At 41.9% G+C, this 14,674-nt stretch overlaps 1 protein-coding gene across 1 annotated transcript in view; it reads right to left on the reverse strand.

The window, feature by feature from the left end:
• Positions 1-14,674, reverse strand: part of gnao1a (guanine nucleotide binding protein (G protein), alpha activating activity polypeptide O, a) — a 128,507-nt gene that overhangs the window by 22,241 nt on the left and 91,592 nt on the right. Inside the window, exon 4 of the mRNA XM_061822275.1 lies at positions 12,128-12,288. Coding sequence (XP_061678259.1) covers positions 12,128-12,288 — 161 coding nt within the window. The remainder of the gene's footprint in view (positions 1-12,127; positions 12,289-14,674) is intronic.

Here is a 14,674-nt window from a genome sequence, read left to right on the forward strand (position 1 = left end):
ACATGTTTTGGGGATGTGCTAAGAAAAACCGATGCAGGCACGGGGAGGACATGCAAACTCCACACAGGCGGGGCCGGGATTTGAATCCTGGTCCCCAGATCTGTGAGGCCAATGCTTTATTGCTGCTCCACCGTGCCACCAGTTCCGAATAAATACTGTATGGTTTGAATTTGCGTCAACTATTTCATGTCTGAACCATTACTACAATAATATAAAAACAAAAAGTGAAATGGGTTTGATGTCTAGCTAGGATCATTTATGCACTTGTGTTACAAAATTAGATGTCTTTACTTTTGAACATGTTTCTTTCCTCCCATTGTATGAAAATGACCCAAAAACCTAAATAGATGAAAAAACATTTTTCAGTGTGATAAAATAAAATAATACCAGACACTGATTCCAACAATGTTCCTTTTTTGTTTCAAGACAAAAATAAGCATTGCCACTTCACATTTTTAGCAAGCAATTCAGCGCCTCAATTCTGCCCTGCACTATTTACTGGGCAAGATAAAAAAAAATACATCAAAGCATGTTGGCTGGAACAGTGCATTCAACACTTTTTTTTTAAAAAGATTATAAACTGCACTACATTTTCTGACGTACTGTATGGTTTTGTGTTTCAAGTATGAGGTTTAAAGTGGTGTTTGCATGTTAGGAAACATTATTTGTGAAGCAAGATGCTGCACAGTCCTCAAGCAGGCTTGAATTTTCGACCTTCGGCGTGGGAGGATTGTGTTATATGTCCTCTGAAAGTGTTACACATGGCAATGCAATTTTAATTAACAGGCAGCTAGATAGAATGGTTTTCTGTGAAGTGATAACGTGTGTGTGTGTGCATGCAGAGCATAGAAGTTATCTGGAAAAACTGTCAACATCATCCTCACGATATTCTGTTATCGGAAACACAGTACAGATCTGTTTTCATCAGTCTAGTGACTATGGAGGGAGTTTTAAGCAAGTACCATCTAATTGGGCTTGAGAACATAAGGTAGCCAGATCTAACATGTAGAGTCGGCAGGTCAGAGCCATCTGTATGTGCCTAATACTGCTAACTGGGTGGAAGGATGATTACGCCCTGAAATAGTTAACAGTTGATAACAGCAGATATAGAGACTGATAACCATTCACGCTCACATACATTCCTACGGTCAATGAGGGTATTAGCTGTCTGTGTGGAGGCCAACTACATTCAACACTACAAGTGACCGTCACCTGGACGTCACTGGCACCATATTGAAAAGCAAGATCATTTACAGTATTGCAAAATGTATAAATATAATCTACAGCAAAACTGTATTTCTCATTATTACCATCCATCCATCCATCCTTCCAGGCATCCATCCATCCATCCATCCATCCATCCATTTTCTTAGCCGCTTATCCTCACAAGAGCCGCAGGAGTGCTGCAGCCTATCTCAGCTATGATCGGGCAGGAGGCGGGGTACACCCTGAACTGGTTGCCAGCCAATAAGAATGTACATAGAAACAGAAAACAGATGCACTCATAATCATATATAGGGGCAATTTAGAGTGTCCAATTAATGTTGCATGTTTTGGGATGTGGGAGGATACCGGAATGCTGGGAGTAAACCCACGCAGGCACGGGGAGAACATGCAAACTCCACACAGGAGGGGCCGGGATTGAACCCTGGACCTCAGAACTTTACAGCTGCAACACTCTGTCCCCACATTATTACCAATTGATGAAAAAATTATAATATTTATCAAAAATGTTTATTATTTGATTAATTTTAATCAGGTGTTACTAATGAGATATTGCCTTTACAATTGCCTCCAAAATTCAGAGTGAAAAGCACTTCAGTAGGAAAGAAAAAAACTAAATAATGGCTTTATCTGAATCCATTTTAATCTCATCTGATCATTTATTTGGATGTGACAGTCATGCAGTCAGTTTGACTGGCAACTCATGAACAGGAACATACTCATATTGCGGCCTTCTATGTAGAATTCTACCAATGCTGTACAACATGCAGTACATTTGTACGAGTGTACTTTATGTTCCCACATACAGTATGCCACGACCCATTCCTCTTCAGTACATGGATACGAGTCAGGACCTGATGATTGAGATACAATGGAAATGCCTTTATAACACCATGTACAGCATATGGTATTTTTTCCAATAAATGTCAGTGATTGGCAGGCTTGCTCCCTCGGGATCCCTGCTGAGAGTGGCATATGCATCTTGACAAGTGCTCTTCCACTAATGAGCGAAAACAAATTAACCCTGGAGAAACCAAAAACCATTTTCTCCTTTGGAAAATGATAAACTATGCATCAATTGACCACTATAAGTTAACTGGACATAAAAAAATACACACTTTTTCATATATGATTAGGGCCAAGTAGAACCCACAGACTTTAAGGCATAGGATTATAAAAAAAAAAATCACAATAACAAACACTGTCAATGCAAACTATTTCAAATTGTACAAACACATTTTGGTCAATAGAAACAAGAACACAAGACCAAAATCAATGGAAACAAGAACTTCTTCTTTTCCTTTCGGCTTGTCCCGTTAGGGGTCGCCACAGCGTGTCATCTTTTTCCATCTTAGCCTATCTCCTGCATCTTCCTCTCTAACCCTCTCTAACACTCTCACCACATCCATAAACCTCTTTGGTCTTCCTCTCGCTCTTTTGCTTGGCAGCTCCATCCTCAGCACCCTTCCACCAATATACTCACTCTCTCGCCTCTGAACATGTCCAAACCATCAAAGTTTGCTCTCTCGACTCTTGTCTCCAAAACATCCAACTTTGGCTGTATCCTATCCAACCTGCTCACTCCGAGGTAGAACCTCAACATCTTAATTTCTGCTACCTCCAGTTCTGGTTCCCGTTGTTTCTTCAGTGCCGGATAGGGGTGGTCATCTTTTTCCATCTACGCCTATCTCTTGCATCTTCTTCTCTAACTCCCAACTGCCCTTGTGTCTTCCCTCACAACATCCATTAACCTTCTCTTTGGTCTTCCTCTCGTTGTTTTGCCTGGCAGCTTCATCCTCAGCATCCCTCTACCAATATACTCACTCTCACGTCTCTGAACATGTCCAAATCATCGAAATCTGCCCAATGCCACCGTCTGTAATCCGTACATCATGGGCTGCCTCACCACTGTTTTGTAAACTTCGCCCTTCATCCTAGCAGAAACTCTTCTGTCACATAACACACCAGACACCTTCCACCAGCTGTTCTAACCTGCTTGGAGCCGTTTCTTCACTTCCTTATCACACTCACCATTGCTCTGGATTGTTGACCCCAAGTCTTTGAAATCCTCCACCCTCGCTATCTCTTCTCCCTGTAGCCTCACTGTTCCCCCTCCACCTTTCTCATTCATGCACATATATTCTGTTTTACTTCGGCTAATCTTCATTCCTCTCCTTTCCAGTGCATGTCTCCATCTTTCTAATTGTTCCTGTGCATGCTCCCTGCTTTCACTGCATATCACAATATCATCTGCGAACATCATGGTCCAAGAGGATTTCAGTCTAACCTCATCTGTCAGCCTATCCATTACCACTGCAACCAGGAAGGGGCTCAGAGCTGATCCCTGATGCAGTCCTACCTCCACCTTAAATTCTTCTGTCACACCTAAGGCACACCTCACCATTGTTCTACTGCCATCATACATGTCCTGTACTATTTTAACATACTTCTCTGCCACACCAGACTTACGCATGCAGTACCACAGTTCCTCTCTTGGTACTCTGTCATAGGCTTTCTCTCGATCCACAAAGACACAATGTAGCTCCTTCTGACCTTCTCTGTACTTTTCCACGAGCATCCTCAAGGCAAATAATGCATCTGTGGTTCTCTTTATAGGCATGAAACCATACTGTTGCTCGCATATACTTATTTCTGACCTGAGTCACTCCACTACTCTTTCCCATAACTTCATTGTATGACTCATCATCTTTTATTCCTCTGTAGTTTCCACAGCTCTGAACATCCATCGCCTTTGTTCTTAAAAATGGGAACGAGAACACTTTTTCTCCATTCTTCAAGCATCTTTTCGGCAGCTAGTATTCTGTTGAATAAGTTGGTCAAAAACTCCACAGCCATCTCTCCAAATTGCTTCCATACCTCCACTGGTATGTCATCAGGCCCAACGCCCTTTCCATTTTTCATCCTTTGTAGTGCCTTTCTGACTTCCCCCTTACTAATCATTGCCACTTCCTGGTCCTTCACACTTACCACTTCAACTCTTCCTTCTCTCTCATTTTCTTCATTCATCAACTTCTCAAAGTATTCTTTCCATCTATTTAGCACACTACTGGCACCAGTCAACACATTTCCATCTCTATCCTTAATCACCCTAACCTTCTGCACATCCTTCCCATCTCTATCCCTCTGTCTGGCCAACCTGTAGAGATCCTTTTCTCCTTCTTTCTTGTCCAACCTGGTGTACATGTCTTCATATGCCTCTTGTTTAGCCTTTCCCACCTCTACCTTTGCCCTACGTCGCATCTCGATGTACTCCTTTTGCCTCTCCACAGTCCTCTTAGTGTCCCACTTCTTCTTCGCTAATCTCTTTCCTTGTATGACTCCCTGTATTTTGAGGGTCCACCACCAAATCTCCTTCCCCCCTTTCCTACCAGAAGACACACCAAGTACTCTCCTGCTTGTCTCTCTGATTACCTTGGCTGTCGTCGTCCAGTCTTCCGGGAGCTTCTGGTGTCCATCGAGAGCCTGTCTCACCTCTTTCCGAAAGGCCACACAACATTCTTCCATTCTCAACTTCCACCACCTGATTCTCTGCTCTACCTTTGTCTTCTTCGTCTTCCTACCCACTACCAGAGTCATCCTCCACACCACCATCCTATGCTGTCGAGCTACACTCTCCCCTACCACTACTTTACAGTCAGTAATCTCCTTCTGATTATATCGTCTGCACAAAATATAATCCACCTGCGTGCTTCTACCGCCACTCTTGTCGGTCACTATACGTTCCTCCCTCTTCTGGAAATAAGTGTTCACTCCAGCCATCTCCATCTTTTTTGCAAACTCCACCACCATCTGTCCCTTAAAGTTCCTTTCCTGGATCCCGTACTTACCCATCACTTCTTCATCGCTGCTGTTTCCTTTTACAATTTGTCACAATCTGCACCAATCACAACTCTCTCTCTGTCTGGGATGCTCAGAACCAAGAACATAAGGCCAAAATCATGATTGAAAACAAGTAACATCATGGGTCTTTGCTTATCCAAAAGAAAACCTCTTATGCTAGCGAGGGGAACTCATAGTAGATATTGTGGTAATCTTTGAATTTCTTTTTTTGTTTATGGAGCGAGGAACTGCGTATTCCCCAAGACGAGTTGGATCGGGATGGGCATCCGCCGTAAAAACTGTGCCAAACAAACATGAGCGTTCATCTGTTATGCTGTGGCGACCCCTTAACCCACCCCAGAGAAGCCGGTGGCATTTGTGGATGTTGTTGAGAAATGGCTTATGCTTTGCATAGTAGAGTTTCAAGTTATTGCTGGTTTGGTAAGAAGAGGATTTTGTTTGGGTACCTCAACAAAACAGCACATGTGGTCAGCCACCTTGTCACCACCACACTGGCTTATGTCAATTCAATATTCATCCACTCGGTGTTTCTATATTGGGGAAAGAAGTGGCATGCTGGGCTTAGGAAGTTAAATTTGACATGAAAAAAAAAAGCAATTAACATCGGCCAAATTCGACCCTGTGGGTTCTCCAGGGTTAAATTGTTGACCAGAGCAGCAGTGACAAAATAATGGATTTTTAAGGTCATGAAACGCAACACTTGAGTTGAAAATTATTCCGCACTGTATAATTGCCATTAGTGATGAAAGGCAAAGCTAATTTTTTTGTCACTCGCAACGGTAATGCTTCATTAATGAGGGTTGTTGTTATCAAACAAAGTCTTGCTGGAATTGTGTTTTAGTAAATAGTGATTAATTCTATTAATTAAAAGTTGGTAGAATGAATTTCCTCAGAAGGACCAAATTCATGATTTGCATCAATCAAAGAAAACAACTCCAGGTAAATAAATTTATGAAGAAGGTCGAATTGGGTTAATTACTGTGAATAGTCTTTAATTACACCGTAACGCTGTTATATTTACACATGGAGCAAGACTTTTTCCATCCTTGACATTCTTCTCAAAGGGATTAAAAGCTTTGATTTTCTTTTGTGGAAGAGGCATTCAGGAAGCATGAGAAATTATTTATTTTCACACATTGATCAAAACCTTCACTCCATGACAATTTTCAACATGTGGAAGATATGTAAAAGGTTGTGACCCAACCGTAATCAAAAAAACAACAATGAATGCAATCACTAAAAACTGTATCAGTGTGGAAGTGGGGGAGATAAGAAGGATGGACTAGGTTGTCCAAATGTTTTCATGGCATAAATAATGAGAGCAGTAAAGCTAAGTACTTAAATCTAAATGTAAAAAGGTGACACTGTCAAGTGATGCTGTGGTCCACGGTCTACATCACAATTTCACTCCATTAACTCAGCAAAGATTGAAGAACCAGGCTAGGTACGCTGACGTCGCGACTACTACTGACTCGCTGCTGACGCAGATTCACGCTGCAGTGGGAACGGATCCGTCACCTCGCCAAGCGCACGTTGCAGTGGGAACGGGTCCGCCACCTCGACACGCCAATGTTGCAGTGTCGACGGACTCGTTACTGACTCTTGCTCACGCGGCAGTGGCAACTGATCCGCTACTAAGCCAGGCGCATGTTGCAGTTTCGACTGACTCGCTGCCTTCTCACGTTCCCGTCCAGGAGGTGGCGATGGTGCCGCCGCCTTCTCATGTTGCTGTCCAGGAGGAGGTGGCAATGGTGGTGCTGCCACCGCCTTCTCACGTTCCCGCCCAGGAGGAGGTGACGATGGCGATGCCGCCGCCTTCTCACGTTTCAGTCCAGCAGGACCGGCGGCGACCGGTTCGCGGCCGCCTTCTCACGTCCGTCTCGACGGCGACAGGAGCTGGGGAGTTCTGTTGAGCCACCCCGGAGCTGGAGAGACTTCGGGATGGCTGTGATGGTGGCGGTCATGGCTCTGGTCCTTTTCTCCATCATCCTCTTCGCTCCTGATGGCTCCCAGCCGCTTCATGACCTGGCCTCGTTGGTGACCAATCCATGGCTGCCTCCTGCCCAAGCCTCGGTGGCGACCAATCCCTGGTCGTCTCGCAACCACGGCGTGCGAGGTTCCCGTCCGGATCAGTTGCCTGCCTCGGTCTGGTTCCTGCTTCGCCATTTGGTTCCTCACCGAGGTCGTCCACCCGAATCGCCCCGTGGGGATCCTGGTGCTTGGCGTCCGGATGAACAGGTCAAGAGGTCCTCCTTGCGATTGGTGGCCTGGATGACTTCATATTTCCTTCTAAAATCTCAGCAAAAGTGTAACTTGTCTATTAATAACGAGATGTTGCAAGCATGTTTGTTAATGTAATAATTTAATTTGTAAATGTACATTTCCACTATATATGGTTCCACAGCCATAAGGCCCCTCTGAGGGAAACTAATGACAATGTGGCCCGTATTATATCCCTAGTTTAAATGAGAGAGGCCAGAGACTCTGATGGTAGAGATTATCCTATCCGTCGTTAGGTACAGTATGTGTCACACATACACCCCCCCCCCACACACACACACAGAGACTCCACAGGCTGCGATCAATCTTTAATGTGACATTTACACAAATGGTGTGCATGTGTGCACACAATGGAGCAGGCATACTCACTGCGAATGTTGTTTCAATTGATCACTGGGCCCCATGTAAATGCTAAATTGCCTAGATCAGTGGGTCTTATTTGGTGTCTTTTAACACCAAGTACAGTCAAAAAAAATGTTTAGCCCTCTTAATTACCAAAATCATGGCCATTCATATAATAACATAAGTCTAAGTGTTCATCAAACATCCTTTATAATAATATTGTTGCAACCAACTGTAACTCCATGCCCAATTTGAACATTAAGATTGCATTCAAACACACAGACACACAGACACACACACACACACACACACACACACACACACACACACAGACACACACACACACACACACACACACACACACAAATGTCAATATAATGCACTAAAAACTAGGACAGTCAGTCGATCATTTTAAAATTGGAATATCACACATTTGAATTTTTGATTACTTGTGATTAATCACATGTGCCAATTATACCACACAATGTGTGCTACACTTTGGTTTGAGATGGTAATTAAAAATTGTTGTGTTTCGATGAAAGGACAGTTCAGTGCTGCACTGTATGCAAATTACCAAAGCCCCAATCAAGTGACTTTTGAAGCAAAATTTGCTGGAAAGCACACTGGTCGTCGTCACCTCACTTATCTTTACACAGGCATAAGCAATGATCACTGGATTTATAGCAAGCTGCAGTGCATCTTGGTTAAAGTAAAGGCACATGAGTGATCAAAATAAATTGTAGGATTAATCAGAGTTAATACATGATTAATGGAAAAAATTTATGTAATCAATCCTGAGATAACGCTTCAACTTTGACAGCCCTACTAAAAAGTCAAATACACCTGAACTGTGCTTTAGCGTACCACTTGAGGTACTTGTGCCATACTTTGAGAATGATAAAACATTGAAATGACCAAAAAAAAAAATGCTGTAATTAATTTAGCATGTGGACTTTATTAGCATTGACTACAACATCAACAAGTTTTTAAATGAAATCTGTTTTTGTTCTTTTTCTTTTCTTCAAGTCACTTGCATCCCTTCTCCTATCATCCGCTCTATTCCGTGTAATTTATTCTATTTTAAGTAGCCCTTACATTTGCTTAGCTTTACTCGAAGATTCTTGTTCAGTGATTTTCATCCAGACACTGTGTTTTCAGTGGTTTATTTGGTAGGATCATTTATTGATGTGGCTTCTACACAAAATAGTCTCTCCCTGTCAACAGAATATTCCATACATTATCTTCCTGTGAGGTTTCAGGGTCAGCTTCAAACGTCATAATGATCACACGAGCCCCTGATAGTCTACCCCCCTCCCCTTCTAAGGCCACTAGAGGGCAGCCAAGAGCATTTAAATACGCAAACTCCAAACTTCAGTAATGGAAGGATGCTTTTGAAGCTTGATCAGATGACATACATCTCAAATGACGAGAAGCTGCAGTAGCGTGAAAGCTTACCTCTGTGGCAGGAAGTGGAGTTCACCAGTCATCTCCTAGAGACCGGCGTTGCTATTTATCAGCCAGGCATCTATTTTCCATAACACTTGTCCTGTTTAAGCTCACACAGCGCTGGAGTCTATTTCATTGACTTTGGGTGAAAAGAAGCTCCAATCTAGACTGTTCCCTCGTCAATTACAAGTAATACAGAGGCAAGACAATTTTCACACTCACACTGTTACTGAACCCATGCTGCCTGCACCGATGTCAGGAAAGTAAACCACCAAACCGGCACTGACTCCAGTAAAAACGGTTGTCAGCTTGTCATTTTCCGCATGAGCAAACCTTCAAATGAAGGGGTCGGTTGTACATGAGGCATTACTGTGTGGTTTATTTATAAAGCATATGGTTAAACTAAAGCACGCCATGATTGTAAAAGGCTGGGGCTCAACAAAATAAATCAAACAATGTGATGTGTAATGTTCCAATATTTTGTATGATGAAGTAATAATATTATGAGACCAATAACATACAACCATTTCCCAATAACCTTGTAACTTTCACGCAGATGAGTTTACCGATAGTCCGCCATGTTGCCCCCAGTAAGAAATACTGGAATAACCAAACTTGCTTATTTCACGAGTTAAGGTAACTTTAGTGATTACTCAAGCAGTATTAGCAAACCAAAGTGTAAATAATTACCACATACCTTCAGTATCTATAAGGCAAGATAACCCTGCCCTTTTTTTCCAGTCAAAGAGCAAAGAAGGTTCATGAGCTAGTCAGTTGTCTTTTATTTTTTTTCATTACACTCAGCTAATATATTTTGACTTCAGACAGTGTTAATTATCATGTTATCTTCTATCAGCAGTGATCAAAAGATATTGCCGTGTTTTCTTATGAATCAACAAGTTGTTGAAATGGTCACAATTGTCAGTAATCCCATGAAAGTGACAAGTACATGCTGCATTAGTCACATTACGGTGGGAATCTTCAGTGTACTGCGTGCCCTGCTCATGGCACCATAAAAGAGTGACTTCCTCCTTCATTCTCAATCAATTTTTGTATTTCACGTCACTGCATGTAATTTATATGATGTGCATTTGAACAACGACTACATGGACAAACATGGCACTTAACGTAAATGCTCCCCCTCTCCCCGCCCTCGTATGTTGTCTTTTCTCCTGCTGTCTCCATCGCCACCCACGCGCAGGCACTCAGCATAAATCAGCCCCAGTACTGGTAATGGTAATTGACTGTGCAGTAATAGCTTGTGTATGATCACGTTGAGAAAATTATAAATAATTAGTGGTGTGCGTTTGAGTACGCACTGCCCTTGGATTTTATTTGGGATACTGTTTACTTTTACTTGAAATTGTATAAAAAAAAATAATAAATCACCTGGGCAGATGGGGAACATTTTTATCTGATAACGTGTTTGGTGTTCACATTGGTGTCAAAGTACGGAAGAGGGACAGAGGCTCAATTTTCATGTATGGAACACGAGTATCACAAGACCAGAATTCTTTTACAGTTTCATGAGGTCAATTCAATATGTTGACAAGATGGAAATTGTGTGTCAATGGGATGAAAAACAACCATTGAATGCGTCACTGCATTAAAAGGCACCCTGAAATATTATAGATTCAATAATTGTAAATTACCTTGAGATGCGAGTTGCCCGATTTAGAAATTTTTGAGATACGAGTAGTCACTCCGCTGAATCTTTGATTTACTTGCAAGTGAAAAACTCAATATAGGAACACTTGGTGGCAGCAAACTCAATTCAACTCACAACTAAGCACCACTTTACCAAATGGTGAACATCCATCCATCCATTCATTTTCTGAGCTGCTTATCCTCACGAGGGTTGCAGGAGAGGCGGAGCAACGCCCGCTGTCATCGGGAAAGAGGCAGGGCACACCCTGAACTGGTTGTTGGAACAATGGCGACAGGTTTGCTACATCTGACTCACAGTTCTGAAGACCCGCCGGGTTCAAAACCGGGCCTCATCTGTGTGGGGTTTCCATGTTCTACACCTGCCTACGTGGCTTTTCTCTGGGTACTCCGGTTTCCTCCCACATCCCAAAAATGTGTGGTAGGTGAATTGAAGACTCTAAATTGCCCATTGGTGTGAATGTGAATGCTTGCTTGTTTCCATGTGATCTGCGGTTGGCTGGGGGCCAGTCCAGCCTGTACCCCGCCTCTCGCCCAAAGACAGCTGTGAGAGGCTCCAGCACACCGTGACCCTTGTGACAATAAGCAATGTGGAAAACTGCGCATGGATGGATGAACAACAAATCTGGACAGATTATACAAAACTGCTTATATAGTCTTCATACTTGACAAAAAAAAAATACAAATATTACAGCAATTTACAGAGTGGTACAACAGCAGGAGAAGTCTATTCTTGTTAGTTTGTCTGCATTTCAGTATTATAAAATAGTTCCTCCTGGTGGCCAAGTTGGGCACAGTCGGATGCACAGTGGACTGATTGATGAAACATGAGATCATGAGGCATACTCTGTCCAATGTTTTATCTTCTATGTAAATGTTTATCACCCCGTGTTTTTATAAAGTGCAATATTGTGCTATTTTTCCTGATTAGAAATAAACAAAGACAGGGAGGAGAAAGAGAGGCTGGAACAGGTCAATGGCATGTCCATTCATTTCAATGGGGAAAGATGATTTCAGATAAGAATATTTTGAGCTAAGAAAATAGACATGAAGCAAATTAAATTTATATCTCAAAGCACCACTGTAATTATTTGAAGACATTTAGTCTAATGCTGATGTTTTGTTTGTTGCGCAAATAGCTGATTTATTGGGATGAATGGAGAATATGAGGTCAATAAAATAATGCAGAGATTTGGAAATGATCAAAATCAGCCATTGCCAGGAGGAGAATTTGTGTGAGGGAACAACTTTGAACACGTCTACGCATAAGCACATGCACATGCACGCACACATGCATACAGGGACGTACTACTGTGCTGAATCGTTGAGCTGGTACTCCCGAGCCCGGCTGAAGCATTCCTGGATCCCAGAGTCGGACCAGAGACGCATCATGGAGGACAGCAGCTCCGTGGAGTAAGGCTCTGTGTCCTCCATACGACTGACCACATCACATACCATCTTGGCGTCCGCCTAAGGAGAGACAAGAGGGTGGAGTCATAGAAAGGTTTCATGAGGATCAAATTGCTCCAAGAGTATTAAACAGAATTTAAATCCAGCAATAGCCATCCGTCCATTTTCTGAGCTAGGTGTCATCAGGCAGGAGACGGGGAACACCCTGAACTGGTTGCCAGCCAATCACAGGGCATATGGAGATAGGCAACAGTCACGCAATCACACCTAAAGGCAATTTAAAGTCTCCAATCAATGCATGTTTTTGGGATGTGGGAGGAAACCGGAGTGCCTGGAGAAAACCCATGTAGGTGCGGGAGAACATGCAAACTCTGCACAGGTGGGGCAGAACTGTGAGGGCAACACGCTACAGCTGCTTCACCGTGCCACATGTGTCAATATGATGAAATCAAAAAACTTCCAGAGAAGGTAGAATTTAGATAAGCTTTTACAGAATGTCAAACATAGAAAAGAAGCTAATATTTTCACGTTCCAAAATCATGATTATGTCCACTGACAAGAATAAAAACATGGGGTGGGTGGTTGTCTCCAAGTGCCCAAACAATCTTTCAAGGTTCTCACCTCAAGTTAGCTGAGATGGGCTCCTGCTCGACCCATTAACTTTCAGAATAAGTGGAGAGAAATAGCTAGATAGATGGAGGTATTTCAAGAATAACACCTGGCCTTCCAGCCATTTACTATAATGCTTGTCGACATTATAATGAGCTTTAGATGACCCTTTAGGGTCATGGGTGTACTTGAATCTATCAAAGCTGACTTAGCACTAAAGGCCTGTAGACACTGATATCTTCTGGTGCTTAGGCATTGGGTCTTTTGTCCTGGATGAGAAAAATGCCCCGTTACATGGAGTCTTTTTTTTCATCTTTTAATTCATCAGTGCTTAGAAAAACAGACTATCTGTCAATTGCCCCAAAAGTTATGACCAGTATCTATAGCATATATATCTAACTGAATCAACATTTTTGTAAAACAACCATGTGGAATGTATACTAGCATAGTGCTTTTTTTTTAATCTAATTTACCACCTTTCATGCAGCCCATATGCAAGGTTTTGTACTAATGCCATCTGTGATTTTGAATTGCCTTGGTGGTTACTGATGTTAAATTATTTTGTGAAATTAATGAAAAAACAAAGGGCAAAGTACAGGAAGCTGCAGCAAAGAGATAAAATGATATCGACTGTTAGACAGGTGTGGTATTTCAAGATGGTTTTGCAAATTGTACAAGTTCTCTAGTTATATTTCATTTAAAAATGTAATTATTTTTATGTGGAAGCCAAAAGAAAAAAAATGTGACCACAAACATTTTGCAGTAGAATGACAACATTTTATCAAAGCAGCATCCTTGAAAAAAATTCACAACACATCAATCTCGGATGTTTTTTAATGCAAGTAGTTACACTAAAACATTTACGATGTTGAGCACTCCTAAAGTCTTTCTTCTGTACATTATTCGGCCGAAAGTACTTTGCAAAGCCTCACATTCATTCATGCAACAATGGTGGCTACTGCTATGCTCACTCAAAACGAATCACGATTCAGTCTCTTGCCCTCGGACAAGTCACACACCTGAACCCAGGATTGGAACATTTTAGTGACTTGACAAATGACCCACAAGTTTATACTTATATTTAGACTCATTTCTGAATTTAACTGCTCTATACAGTGTGATAGAACAGCGTGCAAAACAATGATTAATAAATTGAAAAAGGTATTTGGCTTTATAGGCATAATGTTGGGCCCAATGGCAAGTCAAGTTGATTTGTGTCAACGGGCTTTACAGGCCCCCAGTTAACAAAACCTGGAGACATCTTCTAATCTACCCACCCAACATTATAATTATCATGAATTACTCAAATTTTGTTTCTAATTTGAAATCAGAGGTAGGTTTTAAGTTGAGCTGCATAACAGTCTGACATGGTGCCATTGATATTGGTAACAATTTCATGCGAATCTTTATTTTAAATTTTGTCAAAGTCTGAATTTATTTATTTCAGGTAGTCAAAGTGGAACAATGATAAAAGAGAATCAGAGCAAAATAGAAACAGAAAAACGATGTTGAACATTTGCATCTAGTCACGCCATTTCCCGTCAATGTACTGTAACTCATCTGACCATCACTGAGTTAACTGATTTCAAACGTAGCCTAGCATTTACTTAGCTAAGGTCATTATGTGATAATTCATTCTCTACTATGAGAAATGTCTTCAGACCACAACACAGAGCATTGCACATGTTTTCTGACTGGTAAAATGTGCCCCCTGCCAAACTGACCAAATGTCCTCTCATTGCACATGCCCTGATGCTGACACTGATCTCAATTACTGGCAAATACTAGAGTCCCTTTGTATTTCTTATTTTTTTGGCTTGAGCTCCTGGGCTATCCA

The sequence above is a fragment of the Syngnathoides biaculeatus genome, chromosome 6 (assembly GCF_019802595.1).
Source record: "Syngnathoides biaculeatus isolate LvHL_M chromosome 6, ASM1980259v1, whole genome shotgun sequence".
NCBI classification, from domain to species: domain Eukaryota; kingdom Metazoa; phylum Chordata; class Actinopteri; order Syngnathiformes; family Syngnathidae; genus Syngnathoides; species Syngnathoides biaculeatus.